Source organism: Charadrius vociferus, unplaced genomic scaffold (genome assembly GCF_000708025.1).
Source record: "Charadrius vociferus isolate BGI_N301 unplaced genomic scaffold, ASM70802v2 scaffold134, whole genome shotgun sequence".
Taxonomy (NCBI): domain Eukaryota; kingdom Metazoa; phylum Chordata; class Aves; order Charadriiformes; family Charadriidae; genus Charadrius; species Charadrius vociferus.
The window spans coordinates 1,641,263-1,660,699 of record NW_009648333.1 but is presented as its reverse complement, the minus strand read 5'-3'; the positions used below and the strand labels follow the sequence as shown (position 1 = coordinate 1,660,699).

Here is a 19,437-nt window from a genome sequence, read left to right as displayed (position 1 = left end):
TTGATTAGTATATAGAGGAGTTACTGCCATTTTATATTCCTTCATGGTAGTGCAGGACTAAAACAGCTCACTTCCGGTTTTCATAATCTTTAGACTGCTTTTGATGTATATGGCTTATCCTTCAACTTAAATCACCAAATGTGTCCACTTTCTTCTAAGGTTATGTGAGTCGGGGCAAGATCCAAAGTAAATGAAAAAAGAATACTTTCCTCCAACTAGGTTCACTTTTCAGCACTGTTTTGTTTCACTGAGATTCAAACTCAACTAGATTGTCTTAATACTCAGCAGTCAGTTGCAGTAACAAGTCTTCCTAGAAGTATCTACATTTTGGAGCGCTTAGCTTCAGACAGAAGATTTGTACAATTTGAGAGATGTTAGTGGATGACTTTATTTCTCCAGAACCATCTCCACCTTGCAACTGTTCAGTACCTTCCTACTTCGCCATTGTCACTGTCTTCCTTATCCATCAGTTTACTAGGCTCCTTTTGGGTCACGAGCAATAGAAAACAAACCCTCTCCATGCAGAATTCCCTGATGTGTGAACTCAGTTTGTTTACCGCTTTCAGAAACTGGACTTTCTTTTCTGCAAGCATTTGCATACCTGTTCCAAAACTGCTAATATGTCAAAGAAATGTGATCTCTTCAGGGATATCTTTTTCTGAGTATCTTCAATAATCTCATTCTAGAGATCCGAAGACAAGAAGTCATAGTCTTACACTGTAGATTTTTTTTACTTCATCCTGCATCTCCTGAAGTCAGCAGAGAAACTTTCCTGGATTTAAGTGTATTTGTATAAATAGATGTTTCTTAAGATTAGGTAAACTTTGGAAATGTGAAACAGGTACCTTTTTACTGCATTTTCTCACAGTATGTCATTGCAGCCTTTATTGTAACAGCCACAAACTAAAATTTGCATTTGACCTTAGCACAGTAGTATGGATGATTTGGATATGAATTGTTAAGAATATGCTAATGATGATCTCCTTTCTACTTAATTATTTCTAGGCAGGGGTCACAAAATGGAGAAGAAAAAACATTCAGTGACTCATCATTACTGGAGAATCTTCAAAGCAATCATGTAAGTTATATAGAAACAATTACCATTGTTTTGTGAAATCAAACCATTGGTTTCAGTAAGTCAAAAGATGATGTCCTTTGAAGGAAAATAAATAAATAATGTGTTTACACAAAATCAGTGTGCCCTCGTGAATACTTCTGTAATTGTTGCTGATACTTGTTAGTTAGATCCAGCCCTTTTTTTTTTTTTTCTTTTTGGTATGATTCAGATATTGTGAGTCTGAAATATAATACTCTTACATTCTGTGGGTGTTTTAACATTAGTTTTGCTGTAAATACGATGTCGTGGTATCCATCAAAGCTTTCAGGATCAATCGGGTTAACTTACTGTCCTGACATGACTTAGCATTTCTGTGCCCAGGCTTAGACAAGAGTCATGAGTTAACCTTATACGTTGGTTTTGTGTTCATGCTTCTCTGAGGTTAGATCATCAGTTCAGATGATGAAACGAAACAGGTCCTCTGGGGGCTGGTGTTTTCCCCAAAGAGGCAATATATTTCACAGGAAGTTAATAGTTTAATTTATGATTTGACTAAGAAACAGTACCCTCATTACCTCTTTCTGTTTGTCATTTGTGCAAGGGATGGTTTTGCCTAGTCATAACCAAGAACGCCTACCTTGAATAGTGTAACTGTTTGTTCCCTGTTTGAAGAGTGTAAATGAAGTGTAATTCAGCCTTCTGAATACATCTTAGAGGATCTGAGGGCCCTCAGAGGAGGAGAACAGGAACAAACTCCAATTAGTGTTTCTGCACTATGAATTAAGTTAGGTTTTCAGAGATTATTGTTTTATAGAGTAATTGTGATGTTCATTTTTCACATTCATAGTCTGCTATTAATCTGAAATACTATAGACATGCTAAGAAAGACCTCAGTTGAGGTGGCAGCTTCTTTGAGCTTACTTAGGGGGAATGCTGGGGTTTCTTTTGAACAACCATTAAGGAGCCAATTCATTCATTTTACAAATTTCAGCTGTACTAATAAGGTTTTTAGTTGTATTGGTCAAAAACAGTCAACTATTTTGCTTATATACGCTCTTTTCCCCTGTTTTGGGGAAAAGAATTTTAAATTGTTTCAGCTTTGTAGACTCTGAAGTGCCTGAGACATTTATCTAAATGTCTTCCTTTGGAAGCTGTCTGCCTGACCATGCAGCATTTTCCACATTTTTTTGGGGTTTGGTTGCTACATCTTTCTAAAGGTTGTTTAAAAAGTGTTGTCAAATACAGTTTTAGACAAAAAGTAATAAAAAGGGAATATTTTTAGTAAAAAAGACAACATCCAAAGAGACTTCAGTGAATAAAGTAAAATTCTTTGAATACACCATTCAGACTTACCTTCACTATAAAATGCTTATTTAAATTATTCTGTGTTTCTGGTTATCTACTTCTGAGTGTTATGATAGCAAATGCCACTAAATTCTATATAGTCGGTATGAAAGTACAAGAAACTATTCTGGATGCTGAAATTGGTGTACAGATGATGTCTGTTTTGTTTACTTGTTGATAGTTTTTGAAGAAGAGAGAAAGTCTTTCATTAATTTTTTTCTTGACTATTGACTATTATTTGTCCATATCTATTACTACATTTCAGTTATTGCTAAAATTATTAATCACACTCTTTTCTTTTTTTAGCCAACTGCACCTATAATATGTGAATTCTTGACAATGATGGCAGTGTGTCATACAGCAGTTCCAGAAAGAGAAGGTGATAAAATCATATATCAAGCAGCATCTCCAGGTGAGACTCAAATGATTGAGTGAACATATAGCAAAGTATTCTATCAGCTAAGCAAGCAGATTTTATTCAAAGTTTATTGGTTTTGAAGTATCTTCAAAAATTTGAAAAAGATGTCCCTCAAAAAAAGAATTGGTGTCAGCTAAAATCAGTTTTGTCAAAAAAAAAAAAAAAAAAAAGGTTTAGACTTTTCTACTTTGCTTTAGAAAATACATACGGATATCCTGTAGATTATGTAAGGGCAAAGGGTGATTAACCATATGGTACTCCTAAGGTGGTGTCAGATTGCTGTGAAAGTCTGAAGGAACTGCTCAAATGCGAATAGAAATCAAACCAGGAGACAAATTGATGTCCTTGCTTGTGAACCTGTCCTGTACTTGGTAACCATGGTACTGGCTTAGAACAAAGACTGTAATCAAAAATGAAAAAGAAATTTTATTAATAAAAGTTGTGTTAAGTTCTACTAGAGAGTGAGAAAAGATTATAGTGCAGAAGGTCTGGTTCAAGCCTACCGTGGTTCATAGACAATTTTTAAGTTAAGAAAATGATGAAGCAAGGCAAAATGATAAAAATATGCTCGGCTCTGCTGAGCTAGTGTATTATAACAAGTTGTGATGGGAGAAATGATATGAAGCACAGAGTCTTTAGCCTTCCTCTTCCCTGCCTGCCCCGGCTCCTAGGTGGCTATCTCTCTAAATTGTGTCCTTCAAAAATCGGAAGACAAGGGCAGAGGTAGGGCCATAAATAAAGCTAACTGGGCCCTGGCAATGCTTTACTGGGCATTGTGAGCAAATTCCATTCTGACCCATTTGGAGAGAACTGATGCCTATAGGGACTGGGTTGCTGCTAAAATGTTTCCTGAATGTAGGGGTTGAAGTTATCTATTATTCACAGGAATGGCTTATTACTCTCTTCTTCTAAAACGTAACTACACAAAAAGAAATATACCTTGTCCAGTCCCCTACTGGGGAAGGTGCTTGCTTAGGTGCTTTGAAGAGAATGTTCTTGTTACAGAGCTGAAAGGCATATTCCTCTGGGGGGTTATTTTCTCTGAACTGTAAACTCATGTCAGCAATTTTAACAGGAGAAACAAAGAGTTCTTTCCAGCACTGCATCTAATCTTAAAAATCTATAAAGGAAAAGGAAGTCAAAAGTAGAAAAGCTTGGACTGTGTCCATTAAATCATGGGATAAACTAACAGTTTTCTGGTACATCTGCAAAATAACTAATTGACTTGTTGCAGATGAAGGAGCATTGGTCAGAGCAGCCAGGCATCTTCGTTTTGTATTCACTGGAAGGACACCTGATTCAGTAATCATAGAGTCTGTAAGTACATTGGAGTAACATTATAATTTGCTGTATTTACTCTTGCTGTATTAAATAATTTCTGAATAACTGCATCACAGTACATGTCTGTTGAGATGTTGTTTGGTTGGTTTTGGTTCTTTTGGTTGAGGTTTTTTGCATTAATTCTTACCTTTTTTCTTTTTTTTTTTTTTTAATTCTGCAGTTGGGACAGGAAGAGAGATACGAACTATTAAATGTCCTGGAATTTACAAGGTAAACAGCATGTTCTGCACTTAGTGTCTTTTTATGAAAATACTTTATGAATTTCTCTTATGGGTATATTTGTACAGGCAAAGTATGCAGGTTGTGTTGCTTTTATCTCTGTAGTATGTGATCATCCTATAGGCAAAACAGTGTACATGGTTAAGATCACACTTTTGGTTTTATTGTAAAATATTTTCAGAGGCATATATTTTTTCCTGTTGTCTCCTTTTTGGCTAATATTTTTCACTTTTGCGCAAAGATAAAAAAAACCCCTTTTATCTAAAAACTTGAAAAATTATGTGAAAAGACAGTATAGGAAAGACTGTGTTTCTGAAAGCCCTGGCATCATGTGATATATTAAGTATTTTATATTTGTGGCAGGGGGAAAGATTGAGATAAGCATTATACATAACTTGTGTTTGCCTTGACTGATAGAACGAAATTTTGCATTTGACCTTAAATATACTTGCATAATTATTGCTTGTTTAAATACTCTAGACTGAAACCCATTCTCTTCTGAGCAGCATCACTAGACCGCTGGCCAGTTAGTTTTCTTGGAAACTGCGTTCATTACATACTTTGCTTTCAGTAAAAATTTTCTATCAAAGCTGTTGGAATGATAAAGGTACCAATAAGAAATCTGGGTGCAGTTTCACTTGTTATGTAAATCTATTTAAATTGTATGCATGTATGCCGTCTGTGTTCTTAAGTGCTGGTGTAGGCCCATTGCTTACTTTGGCACAGGATGAGGAAGGGATTTTATGGAGAGGAAGCTCTTTTTTTTTTTTTTTTTTTTTCTTACAATGATTAATTGTAATTGTGCCTGCGGAAAGTGATCATTGTTGTCCTTCCTGTCCTATTATGTTTCCCTTGAGCTTAGCTGAAGAAGCAAAAAGATCAAAAAAAAAAAAAATAATCCAAGGCTATACTGGAGAGACGGGCTGAAGATGTATAGGTTGGGTGAAATGAGAGAAGTAGTGCCTATAGTTAAAATAATAGCAGTAATAATGTGAAACATAAAGATCACCCCAGTGAAAAAAAATAACTCCACAAAAAGTAATTCATATAGTTTTGAATGTCTTTAATGACTGCTCGCAATTGATGTTGGGTTTTATATATTGTAGAGGACATACTTGAAATTTTTCAGATTTATGCCATGTTTTCATTTTTCTGTAGGCACTTCTTTCACTTCTGGAAAGCTAGCAAGTATGTAGCACAAAGTGTGTAGTTGTTATTTAGACGTCTGCTGAAGTTTATACTGCATTCATGGAGTCACAGTGAAGGATTCCTATGTTGTTTCTGGTTTTGATCTTGGTCTTGATTTGATAGACCTGTTTAAGCTTCTATGCCAGACTAAAATTTAAACAGTGATACTTTGTGGAGAAAGGAGAATTGCTTTTGGATCTTAAGCTTTGGAGAATTAAGAGTTTTTTTTGTGGCTACCAATCACCCAACTTTATTAAGCATTCGGGTTTGTATAGCTGTTTCTGTTCTTATTCTGTAATATTTAGCTTTGCTTGGAACTGACTTGTTGGAAGCACTAGAGGTCACCCTTGTTCCACAGCAAGAGAAATTTTCGCTCCAAAACATAACACCATCTGTATGAGTAGGAGCATGTACCTTCAGAGAAGTAATCTATAGCAATTAAACTATTGAGTTAAGAGTTTCCAGGTGTTCCAAGTTTTTCCCAGAAAAAATGCAAACTAATTCCTCGCCACCTTCCAGTACAAACCAGATAAGACACTTCTGCAAGTAGAGTGCAACAGTGTCAACACTTGATAGGATAGTCTTCTGGAGAAGTGTGTTACAGAAGTAAAACTTGTAGGAATGCTTGGTAGAGTTGTCTTTTATGGAATTCTTTTTTTACAGTGATCATAGCTATGCCTGTGAAAAGGGAAGTAGTAGACTTATACAATATCCTAATTATACTTTGTTCATGGCAAGGGAGTAGCTCTCAGTCTAACTGGCAGGTGAGCACACTGAAAGCAACTGGTCATCCTTAACCAGCTGACATTTATTCTTGAAATGTAGTGCTAATCTCTGGGGAGCAAATCGTGTCTTCATAACCTGTGCTCAGTTTACGTTGCCTCCAGTACATACTCTGCTCAGATACTACAACTGCCATGGCACTTTAAGCTCAAGGAAGTGAAGAGTTGTTCAGAGCCTCTGCTGTTCAGGGCCTCCCATACTGTCAGGGAAGGAATTGTGTAGTGGTGTGCTTGTTCTTGTATTCTGTCACCTGGAACTGTAACAAATAGAAAAACCACAGCTGTCTCTTGGGAGCCAAAACCAACTCCTAGGGTATGTATCTATGGGGCAGGGGGAAAGCATGGCACTATGTCAGGTAAGGACCCAGAAGCACAGAATGTCTTACGCTTACTGTCATCCCTGTGCCAACTATGTGCACTGTCTTTTCACATGGGCCAGTTACAAAGAGTATGATTTTGAGCTTGTGATTCTTTGTTTCAGTAAGCATAAGTGATGTCCGTTATCAGTGCACAAATTACATATCAGTCCTTGCATCAACGTGTCGTTACTAGCAGCGCTACTGAATGAGGTTTTGACTTGTATCTGCTTGTTTTGTTAGAGGAATGAATTGAATTTTTAGCACTAGAATTAATTTCACTGGCAAGTATTGAGTATAGATGTAATAACACCTCAATATCTGGAGTATGTGCCATCTATTGATTTAGTGACTGACTTTTCATCTGTATCCCTGGGGCATACCTCCACAGTCTAGCAGAAAACATCTGTGATAGTTATAGAGTAAAGCTTCTTGTCTAAAACCTGAATATTTTTTATTTATAATGAAGATGTATTTACCTTAAACACAGCAATAGCTTGATTAGTCCCCTGTTTGATCAGTGTTATGAATAGTCCACATTGCCTTGGCTGTTGTACTGGGCAGTCAGAAGGCCTCTTTCTAGAGCATTTGAGACCTTATCTCTTGTCCATCAATCAGAGAGGTCCAGAATACAGTGATCCTGTTTTGTAACTGAAGACTGATACTTCTAAATGTAGAAAGAGTGAGTGGCTGACAGAGGAGGTACCGAAACCTCTGTAGCAGTGTTTGTTTTCTGTGGTTGTGTCCTTATGCTCTGAAGAAATTTTTATCTTAAACCTGAGACAGATTTTAAAGTAACAGGGGCCCCATCACGAGCTACTTCTGCATTCCCACATCCTGGAAGTGTCAAATCTTGTGACTGAGAGAGGTGTTTCGGTCCCCTTAAGATGCTTCTGTCCATCTGTAATCCCATGACAGCTTGGTGGGAATTACCAGCTATTCTGCCTCCTTGTCATGACCCGAAGGGCTACCCAGCCTGTGGGTGTACAGAGATCATGACAGTGGGTTTGTGGAATTCCATAGCACACAAGGACACAGAGGCTTTATCTTCTAGATTTCTTTATTACAGATTACTATGAATTACTGTTAGTAAAGCAAGTATACTCGTCAGTAATAAAGTAAGTACACTTACATTTTAATAGTAGCAGCAAGTATATGTTGCCATATATTACAAGTTGCTACTAAATTATCACTACTGAAGAAATACACTTAAAATCAGTTACCTATATGTGCGCACACACACATCTATATTATTCAAAATAGTGCAGGTAGAGTGCTCACCAAACTGCTCTCGGGAGTGGTGCCTCAAAATGGGTGACAGACAAAGTCTCACTTTGAAGAGTGGGAATCTGGAGTCAGCCAGGTGTTCCTGGTGGTGGTCCAATAACTTGTCAAGGAGATCTCAGAGGAAAATTCACACAGGGGGAGTTCTCAAAGACAGAGGCTCCATTTTGGGTAAAAGTGACTTGCTTTTATATGGCAGAGACATAAAAGGGTGTAGGACATCACCACCTGCTAATTAGATGCTGCTAATTTGTATTTTTCAGCTGGGACAGCTGATAGATGATGGTGCTTTCTTTTCTTTCAGACTAATATTTATTTTTCCAGACTGGTTTTCCCTTTTTCTTTTTTTCAGCTAGAATAACCAATAGCAGTTGCTGATTCCTAATTCCTCAGGATTGTTTCTCCCTTTTCCAGACTTTTTCACCTTTCCTGTCAATAAGTTGTAGTTACAGTTCCTTGTTCTGTGCTTATTAATGGTTTCTAGGTATCCAGCTGTACTTCAGAGATGCTGGCTGTGCTTCCCAAGGACGTTTCTGGTTCCCAGGCTAGCAGTTCCCTGGCTGGCAGGCATTTCCTCTGTCAGTATTTCAGCAGACATCTTCTGTTCAGAGTTTTTCCCCTTATAACCGGGTCACCTTTATGGCTGCTCACATCACTTCTATGAAAAAATAGTCTCACAGTGACAGTTATTTGTAGTAGTGCAACTTTGTGGTTTTCTGTATTTCACCAAGAAAAGGAAAATAAAACTGTCACTGCAATGAAAAGGCTCATAAAAAGTTAGAAGTCCTTGACAGTAAGTCCTGCTCATTAGCTTTATTGCAGTTTTACTAAGAAAATGTATGTCAGTCAGATTCAATATCTGTCTTCATAGCTAAAGTTTCAGAATGCTACAGGAAAACATCGGTTATTCTGATACATCTTCAGTAGATTGATAGGCAGCTGTATGCAGAACTTCAGGATTGCAAGACAAGTACAAAACTGCTGAGTTTTTACCTGTCAAGGGTGTATATATCAAATTATTTTTATACAAACCTTAAATTACTGTAATTCCTCCACAGTTCCTTAACTGAACATTCAGGCAAGTGTAATGACTTTAAGTAGCAGTAGGCTGGATAATCTTGGTAGGAATCAAAGTGGATCTAAGACTTGCTTTTATTTTAGGCAACTTAACTGTAGTTCAGATCATCTGAATTTCTCCACTGCTGTCTAGGCAGATCACCAACTGGACACTGTCTAAGGGGTTTTGAAATTCTGCTTATCTGAGGTGTTTTGGATTAATGATGAAATGGAGAAGGAGTTACAGCAGCTAATGCCTTTTTATGGTCTCTTGTGCAATATTCATGATAAAAATGTAATTTAATGTTGCTGTTCAGATGTCTGTACTTGAAGGGAAGTGCACGCACAGGTGGAACAGGGAAATATTTTCCTGAAGATACTATTCGGTCAGTTACTTCACCAGTAATTATATAATTTCTTCCTCCACCTATCTCCATATGTTCCACTTATAGGATGTTTTCCTTGACAGTCTGAACTTCAGGAACCATTCATAGTGCTATTTGATCACAGAATCACAGAATCTTCAGAGTTGGAAGGGACCTCTAGAGATCATCTAGTCCAACTCCCCTGCTAAAGCAGGATTGCCCAGAGCACATTACTCAGGACTGCATCCAGGCGGGTTTTGAACATCTCCAGAGAAGGAGACTCCACAACCTCCCTGGGCAGCCTCTGCCAGTGCTCTGTCACCCTAACCGTGAAGAAGTTTTTCTGTGTGTTGGAATGGAACTTCCTATGTTCCAACTTGTGCCCATTGCCCCTCGTCCTGTCACTGGCAACCACCGAGAAGAGAGATGATGATATATATATAAATGGGATCCAGTTCCAACAAGAACCAAAACTGTAAAAGGATCATTTACTTCCATCTCTTTTGTGTATTTTACTGTGAACTGTTGTGTGCAGGACATGTTTTGTTCCCTGAATAGTTACTGAGGGTTTATTTAAAAAGTTGAGGTTTGAAAGAATTACGGTAGAAATACACATTTTGACTGGACATGATCTTGAATCTAAACTATGCATGTTGGAGGACCTCAAGGGGAAGACAGAAAGCAGAGTGGTAGTCTTCTCCATGCTTTCCTCCAATTCCTACCTCAGTTATAAGGACAAAAAAAAATTACTTAGATCTTATTAACAACTAAGAGCCAGAGAGTTGTTAAAATGAGATGAGTGCCTTTCCAATTATTGGCATAGTTAAAACTTTGTGTGATGAATGAAACTCTGAGATGACAGTACAGTACAGTGTACGAGAGACTCTGGCTGGGAAGGAAGGAAAAGCTGAAATAGTCAGTGATGCACTGCCTCTTTATGATACTGGTCACAAGTGCTTTGTGCTTTTAGATGCTTTTTTGTGATTAGTAGACAGCATTCAGATGAAGGTGAAGATTCTTAAGTTTGTTTTTACGGGAAAAAGGCCTATAGAAGTATGCACAGAAAAACAGCACTCACTTTAATTTTTAAACAGTAAAACTGTTTTTCATGCTAGTCACCTGAGAACATAGTTCAAAATAGATAGCCCTTACTTCCTTTCCTTTGTCTTGTATAAGATATATATTGATATTCTTAAGTAAAATGTTGGTAAATATTTATATTTACAAACCACCTTATATAGGGCATTTATTTCTCTTTCAGCACTAGGAAGAGGATGTCAGTGATAGTTCGCACACCATCGGGAAAGTTAAGACTCTACTGCAAAGGAGCTGTGAGTTTTATTCTGTGTTCACTGCATCAAAGAACATGTGCTATCAATACAAATATGAAAGCAAAAGGTTGTTATAACTGCAGTCAAAACATTGAAAATGTGGGGGAAGGAATGTTGATGCCTTTTTCAATTTAAATCATTTTACTTTGTAGCTGTTTAATGTGATGAACCTAGTTAATGTCTTTCTCACTAACTGCCTATGAAGGTGTAACAGACCAGTTCATCCTATTCTTTCTACTGGACTAATACCTTTATGTGTCCTATTAATTGCTTCCTTCTGTACTCTGACAAAATGGATGAATTTATGGTTTAATCTCTAAATTACCTGCTGGAGTAGCTGAGCATGAATGACTGGGTAGACATGATATTCTAGCACGAGGGACTGGATGGGAATTTTAACTTACCATTGATATCATGCCAGAACTAAATTTTACTGAAAACAGCATCTATGGGAAGATATTTCAATCGTAATGTATCTGGGAATAGCAGAGTTGCTCATTAGTTCTTGTTCCATATCTTAAGTTTGAGAGGGAGGGGGATGCAAATCCAGTTCCTGAATGGTGGGGTTTTTTTTTAAATGAAGTTAACTGAATATAAATGTCCATTCTGTATCTTCTCAAGTGGAGACAAGAAGCTGTTGTTGATATTCTGTATATCAAGCTGGCTACAAAAACCTGAGAATGGCAGTTATGAAATACTAATTTTACCTTGTGGGCTTAATATTAAAGTGGAAGACAGCGTTTTAGGAGATCAAAAGAATTCACGTGGCAAGCCAAAGGAAAATGCAGCGCTTTTCAAAATGAAGGGAAATAAAAGGAAAAAAAAAAAAAAAGGAGAGAACAACTGCCTCATAGCAGAATTTGTAAATTTAAAGAATCTGAGGATTTGAAATGTCCTTTTTTCCTTCCTCTGAAATAAAATTAGTTCTATTCATTTTTAATGCTGAAATAAATTAATACAGTGCTGCATATTTTTCTGCCTTTTTCCTACATGATTTGTATTATCTACACAAAAAACCTCATTTTTGTATTAAATTGTTCTGCGTTCATTTTATTTGTTTTGCAGGATACTGTAATTTATGACCGTCTTGCTGAAAGTTCAAAATACAAAGAAATCACCTTAAAACATCTAGAGCAGTTTGCTACAGAAGGTGGGTGATACTCAATATGAAACTAAAGATGAAATTCAGTTACTGCTCAACTTTTCAGTTTTGCAATTTTATGTTGCAGTAATGTTTTACTCACATGAAGTTTGAAAATTGTCTTTTAATAATGCATCCTAAAGATCTTCATCTTCCTGAGAAGTTTCAATAAGTTCATGCTTAAAAAACAAAACAAAAAAAAAACCCAAACAACCACAAAACCACACAACAACAACAAAAAACAATGCCAACACAGTACACAGTGGAGTCTTTTAAACAAAATAGATTTTCGTAGAGAGCAAACACGTTGCACATTGTTTCTGTGAAGATCTCATTCTCCATGATCACTTTTCATGTCCCACACTCAATGAATGCTGCAGGGAGGGCACACAGGAAGAAGTAGCCAAAGTGAAGATGCTCAGACATGATTACCATAGTGCTTTTAAGGTAGCTTTATGCTCTATTATTTCTGTCACCAGTCACAAAAAAGGCAATTGCCAGCACTAGCTTTCCATATGGTGTGTTTTGGTATTTCTGCTGTTTTAACAGTCACTCTTACAAAGAGGTTGCTGAAGGTGAGGAACCCCTCCAGGAGTGTTCATGATGTAGGAATAGTAAGTAAAATTTAAAAGACTGTGAAACTAAGACGATTGATACAAACAGCCGGTTAGTTATTTAATAATAGTGGATTCCACAGTACAGATGTGAGCAGGAAAGCAGACTGTAGAAAGGTTTCTGCTTTCATGTAAGTTCTTCTAGCACAGTTCCTAGATCTTCCATGCCATGCCCCCCTTTCTGGTATCTTAGTAAAGGATTATGGAGTTGTACTGTGAACTATCATAGTGTTTTAATTTATTAATGAGTTGGGAGAGAGTAGTTGGAAGCAGAATTATAACAGTTACGGGAATCTGAACTGCAATTTTTTTACCTCTCCTTTTTTTTAATACACTGTTACTAGAACAGTAAAATTATCTTTAATGTGTCTTAAGAAATAAGCTTACACTGGAAAGCAAACTTTATTAAAATATTTTCCTTCTAAAATACCATCCTGAGCTTTTGACAACTGATGTCTGGCCAAATCTTCTGTATCAAGGAAGATCTTTTTTGTGTCTGTTATACATATGACTTGTCTAATTTTTTTCTTTTGGTTTAAAATGGTATTTAGCATTTTGATTAGTGTCATAGTTAGCACCTTCAGTCTCTTGATTCTGTCAGTGACAGCAGAAGCAAGGCACGGATCTTTTTCTTTTGTTATTTTTCCATATCAAGATCTCTGCAGGAAACATTTGGTTAGCCTTAAATAATCTTATAGTATCAAAGTTATAATAAATTATACAATAAAGTTGAAAGCAGAACTAAACCCAAACAAATTTGACTGGTGGTACAATGTGAAGCCTCAGATAGACCCTCTGGGTTCATGAATCTAGTTGCATGAGCTGATTGGCCCGTTTGGGGTTTTATAAAGGCCTAACCAGGATCAGTCAAGGAAAAGTTACTTAGATGTGAAGTTAGTTTGGGTCATAAGACCCAATATATATTTGGTTACAGAAAAGGTAAAAATAGATCAGCGTCTGCTATCCGGTGTGAACTGATATGAAAATTTCAACCCAATCCTTAATCACTGTTCTCATTAAATCAGTGGTGCAACTGATACAGTTTTTCCCTTAGCAGGTTGGACTGAATGAATCAACCTAAAAAGTGAAAAATTCCACACGTCTTTAAAACCACTGTACATACATATTAGTGTTAAAATATTTGTTCAAGTACTTTTTGTACCCTTCTCTTCAACAGTTGAAAAGGTTTACTGTTCTGAAGAGTGAATTGCTAACCTTTCAAAAGCATAAAATTCAGTCTGAAAAAAAAAAAAATTAAGTACGTCTCTCTGGAATCAATTAAAGAAATCGGTATTTATTTTTGCATCAGATTTAAATTGCAGCCGATGACATTGCAAAGTTTCTCATGAGTATCCTTTCATGTGGCAGTACAGTATGTCCTTGGCATTTGCTGCGTGTTCTTGGTGTGTTGTTCAAAAATGAAGTGGTTAGCATGGCTGGCATTTATATTTAAGCATTTATTAAGCTTGAGTGTTAATGCCTGCTTGGATAAATAGAAAAAGTGTGTAATTTTCCTGTGTTGTTCCAGTCTGTTAAGAAGCAAATGTAATGATATTTTGTTTTCCACTTTTCATTTGGAAGATTCTTTTAAATCACAACAAAAAGGATCTTTTTAAATTTAGAAACAGAAAAAATAACTAAATTTCTGATTTAAAAAGAAAAAGCAACTGCCTTGAAAAACTTGTTTGCTGATATTCCATACACACATTCTTTTCTTCATTTTATCATCTGTTTAAAATATCTTGAAAGAATTATGGAAATAATATCACTGTTAGTCATAAATTCCTTTCCTCCCCTTCACCTCGTATTCATTCCTTTGGACCTTGCTAGCATAGCCTTATTACACGGGGTGGGAGGGGGGGGACCCAACAGTTGATTTGTCAGCCTGAAGGTTATTCTCTGGGTCTAGATGGTGAAACATTGTGTTTCTAATGCTGTTCAGTTGTCAAGATATTAAGATTACACATGGTTTTCATCATGAAGGTATTAGATTACCGTCTTAGATGTAAGACACATATGTATTATTTCATGCCCAGCCTCTTGATCATTTCAAAATTGCTGCAGTGCTGAGCTGTACACCGTAGAAACCTGTGAACAAATGAAGATTACATTTAGCCATCCCTAGTTCTGGTGCTGTTCATCTCCTACAGCAGAGTGAGCAAATGACCAAAGGCACTGACTACATTAGTCCTGTCTGTCCCCCTCCTAAATCTACCTGTCTGCAAACTGTGACTTCGTGAGACATCATTTGGCTAGAGCAATGCTCTTCTCAGTATATAAAAAGTTAGGCCAGTTTTGTGCTCTGGAAATCTAAGAATCTGATAATATGTGAAAATGAGCTGTTAGAACATTCACACCTAGCTAGTTAAATTGAATGTAAATGTGTGTTGTCAAAAAATAGATGTTTCTTACAATCTTGCAGTCTCAGATTCTCACTGTAGTTCTTCAGATTTCTACCGAGGGAAAAATCTGTTAAGTATAACCGGCTCAAAGATTGTTAAGTAAAATCTCCAAATGTTGCCTGGACACAAAGATTTTATTTTAAGAATTCGGAAAGCTGAAAGAATCTGTGAGATGGGAAAATTAAATCTGAGCAGATTCAAAGTCAGCTTCTGGATGGTAAATTTCAAACTACAACCAAGAATAAGGATATTGAGTAGGGGTGCAGAAGAGTGTAGCTGCAACCTTATACTGATATATTTTAACATTATTGCTTTCCTCTATAGGTACATTTAAGTTTATAAAATTTTTCTTCAGAAATACAATTCAATCTTACAGTTTCAATGTTCCTAAAAATCTAATGGATATACCTGTTCAGCAAGTGTAATTTGGGATGGTTTCATGTTTTGTTTACAGTTTAAGTCAAATCTTGTGTAAAATATCATTATTGTTTTTCACCTGAGGTACATCACCTGTATTACATTCAGCTACCTTGAAACAGTTACTCTGTTGAATAAATTTCTATTTATATCATGTTTTTTACTTTATCTATATTAAAAAATGTTCGTCAAGACATGCAGCAGTAAGTTGAAAATCAGGTGTAAGCATACATGAAATACAGAAGAAATACAGCTTTTAGTAGTTATTCATTGCAGGCATATCAAGGAAGGGACTAACAAATACTGAATCTTACTTACTATCTGTTTTCTCTTTAGGATTAAGAACTCTGTGTTTTGCTGTGGCTGAGATTTCAGAAAGTGATTATCAAGAGTGGTTAGATGTCTATCACCGTGCTTCTACAGCTATACAGAACAGAGCACTCAAACTTGAGGAGAGCTATGAACTAATTGAAAAAGTATGTGTAGGTCTCTGGGTTGGGTGTTTTGGGGGCGGGGAGAGGGGCGGATGAGGAGAAGGGTTTTTTAATTAATGTCCTTGCTCTATACTATGAAGTCTGAATTATTATTGAGGAATAATGCTTAGACAGAAAAAAAATCTAGCAATATACTGACAGCTGTGTCAAGTATTCCTTGCAGTTTAGATGATCAAAATGAAGGAAAGATTAATTTGACAGAGTTTTTGTAGGAAGTAACTACCTTGCCAGAAAGTATTGATTTTGACCTGAACTACTGGAAAGCTTTTTTTTTTTTGAGTTGCTCTATTGTGTAAAAAAATAAAAAAATGTAATAACAGGCAAACAACATCTGCTTCTTTGTATAATGACCATAGAACCGTAGAGTAAAGGTTGGGACAGGCTTCTGGAGGTCATCTACACACAAATCCCTGCCCAAAGCAGGGCTAATTTTGCGTGCCCGGAGCTTCGATGAAGTTTTGAGTATCCTCAGGAAGGGAGTTTTCCCAGCTGCAGTAGGCAATTTTTTTCATGCTCAGCTATTCTTTTCCCCCTTTTTCTGAATTAAAATTTCTGTTGCTGCAGAATGGGACTATTGCCTCTTGCCCTTTCACTGTGCACCTCTTAGGGGAAGATGGGCTTCTCTGCAAGCCCTTTTCAGTTAGCAGAAGGAAGCCATGGAATCCCTCCCTAAACTCGTCCTGCTTCCTCAGTTACTCTTAATGCAGTGTGCTCCAAGCCTCAGGCTATTTTTGTGTCCCTCCACTGGATTCACTCCACTGTCTCAACCTCTCTTGTACTGAAGGCCCAGAAAGGGAGAGAGGTAATACCCAGATGCAGCCTCACAAAGAGCAGAGTTGTAATCACTTCCCTTGAGTTTCTGGCACCGCTGCTGCTGGAGTAGCCAAGCATGCAGTTAGACTTCATTGCCTTAACAAGAAGAGCTCCGTAGCTCTTAAATGTATAAGCAAAAGGAGTTCATGAGATCAATATTGCTTGACGTTTTGATACTTTGCTTTTTGGGGTTGTTTTCCCTTGGAAAGGATAAGAGAGATTACGTTGATGAAGCTGCTTAAAATTCAGAGCCTCAAAAACCTCCAGTTTTTAATTCATGAAAAAGAAGAGTGAGGGTGTATAGCTTCAGTCACTTGTAGGACTCCAGTTTACATAGATGAGCAGATTATCCAGATGTGCACAAGACAGTCTTAAATCTATATAACTTTGTTAATGCCATGGCAACCCTGCTGCCATTACAAATTTTTGAATTGGCTGCACAAGTACTTTCTCAGTATGTAGTATGCAGGCCATGCTGCAACCAGGATCACACACTATTAGACTACAGTGTCATTAACAGGATTTTTAGCTAGTTTTAAAGGTACAGAAATATGAAGTATTAAAATGTTTGTATTCACAAAAAACATCTACGTTTCCTGCCTGGGAAGTTAAAACCAAACATAATCAAGATTATAGTTTTAAGATTAAGATGAATTGACAGGGTGGTTTTTTTTAGAAGGTGAAGAGAAATCTTTAAAAGTGAGAGAAGACATAATAAAAGCACTCCCTAAGTCTTCAAATCGGAGAAGAGGAAAAGGTAGCTGTTGCTGAGCAAGCTACTGAGCTTGCAAATAACTGGCTGAAGTTTCAGTGGTCACCCTGTGCACTTTGTTAAGCTACATAGGTATTTAACATAAAGCTCATAGGAATAAACTGGAAGATCTTTATTAGTTGATACCAAATCTGATTAATGAATTTAGAGAGCAATAATCTTGTTGTAAATATGGAAAGTTAAACAAAAGAAACTGAAAGATTAAAACTGAATTTCAACCACAAAAACTGCGTGTACTGAATGTTTTATGTTCACAGAATCTTCAGCTGCTTGGAGCAACAGCAATTGAAGATAAACTACAAGACAAAGTGCCTGAAACCATAGAGACACTTATGAAGGCAGACATAAAAATTTGGATACTTACTGGGGACAAACAAGAGACTGCCATTAACATCGGTATTATATTTGTATTTATTTGATGGCTTTGTTACAGATTTAGAAGTGATAGAAGTTGCTAGAGTAAAATTGCTTTCAGAATGGAAAGTTGTCTTGTAAAAAGTAATAATATTATATGGCATTCCAGAATTAAAACATTAACTTATTTTTCAGTCACTGGAAGGGAAGAGTGGGGAATGCTGTATTCTTGCTTTGTTAAAACAGTAACAGCAAGAAAAACTCATGTTATCATAGAGAGGAGGGAAAAAAATAGGCATTTGTGGGGTTTTTGTAGCATCTAAAATGAATTAAACAGAATACGTTGTTTGGGTTTTGACAGTAAGAGGGAATAATATTAAGAAACTATAAGTATTCTTAGTTTCCCTTCTGTATTTTTCCTTCTTTCCAAGAAAGCTGGTAGTGACCATAATCTTAACTAAAGAAAACCAGTATGGATTGTGCATTAAAGTACTATAAACTTTACCATCAATCAGAAGTATCCTTTTATTCTTCCCTTTTATTATAAAGGAGGAAAAAAAGAATCATGAATCAACTAATTTCAACAACAGTAAATCTGTATTTTTAAGTAGTAATACATGAAAGCTGCATTTAAGATTTAATATTCTTTGCATGTCAGTGTATCAGCACTTCTGCAATAGCCTAGATAGGTGCCTAAAATAAAGCATTATTTTGGTCATACGGATCCTTTTTATTGCTATTATTATTTTTAATCTTACAAAACTTTTGTATGCACATGATACAGTTGATCTATTTTCATTGGTACCTTCAGGTTTCAGGCAATACACATAATACCAGTGTTTTCACCTTATTAAGAATGGTGATGTATATTTATCTAGGCAGCCTGCATCATTAGCACACAGCATAGCACGTAGCATATTCTGTTTAAAGCATCAAAGAATAAAAGAAAAGAATGGGAACAGGCATATATGCAAATTTTCTATGAAATGCAAGTTGCATTCCAAAAATTCACAAGGCTTAGGGAGATCTGTTTGCTGTTTTCTGTAACTCCCTGTAAAGCTGTTTCTTGTCCTTCTGCTGAGCACCTCTGTGAATAAGGCACAACAGTCACAATTTGCAGCAAGGAAAGTTCTGCCTGTTCTGACTTAGTACCTGTCTGTCTAATTCTTATAGGATGTGGTAATTTATTATTTTTTTTTTACCACTGATTTCAGCTGGGAAAGTCTTATTTTTAGTTCTGTCTGTAGTTCTTTTACAGGGAAAAAAATGCTTCTTTATATTATAATGGATTTTGTAGATCAAATTTTTGAAAACAAATATTTTTAACAGGTCACTCCTGTAAACTTCTGCGAAAGAACATGGGGCTAATTGTTATAAATGAAGGCTCTCTTGATGTAAGTAAAACCTGCAAAGTTTTCAGTTAATGAAACGCTATTTTGCTGCTTAAAATACCGAGGCGTCATGGTGGAGGTGCTCTGAAAAGTAATTCAGAGCATCTATTTATCTGGACAAACACAGAAGATTCTGCTAAAACCATAGTTGGGGGGAGCATGTGTTCCTGTTTATTTGTTTCGGGGGCTGTTTTTTGTTTGTTTTTAGAATCTTCTCAGTTAATTTTAGTATTGCATACTTGGAAGACCATATGGTCGTTGTGACAAAATGTTACTGAATAATTAGCAACTTAGTCTA

At 36.5% G+C, this 19,437-nt stretch overlaps 1 protein-coding gene across 2 annotated transcripts in view; it reads left to right on the top strand.

Annotated features, from left to right (window-relative positions):
- ATP8A1 (ATPase, aminophospholipid transporter (APLT), class I, type 8A, member 1) overlaps positions 1 to 19,437 on the top strand; it is a 110,177-nt gene that overhangs the window by 35,933 nt on the left and 54,807 nt on the right. For both annotated transcript variants that reach the window (XM_009884958.1, XM_009884959.1), the window contains exons 15-23: positions 1,006 to 1,078; positions 2,708 to 2,813; positions 4,054 to 4,136; positions 4,321 to 4,370; positions 10,672 to 10,741; positions 11,807 to 11,891; positions 15,652 to 15,791; positions 17,652 to 17,790; positions 19,078 to 19,142. In XM_009884958.1, coding sequence (XP_009883260.1) covers positions 1,006 to 1,078; positions 2,708 to 2,813; positions 4,054 to 4,136; positions 4,321 to 4,370; positions 10,672 to 10,741; positions 11,807 to 11,891; positions 15,652 to 15,791; positions 17,652 to 17,790; positions 19,078 to 19,142 — 811 coding nt within the window. The remainder of the gene's footprint in view (positions 1 to 1,005; positions 1,079 to 2,707; positions 2,814 to 4,053; positions 4,137 to 4,320; positions 4,371 to 10,671; positions 10,742 to 11,806; positions 11,892 to 15,651; positions 15,792 to 17,651; positions 17,791 to 19,077; positions 19,143 to 19,437) is intronic.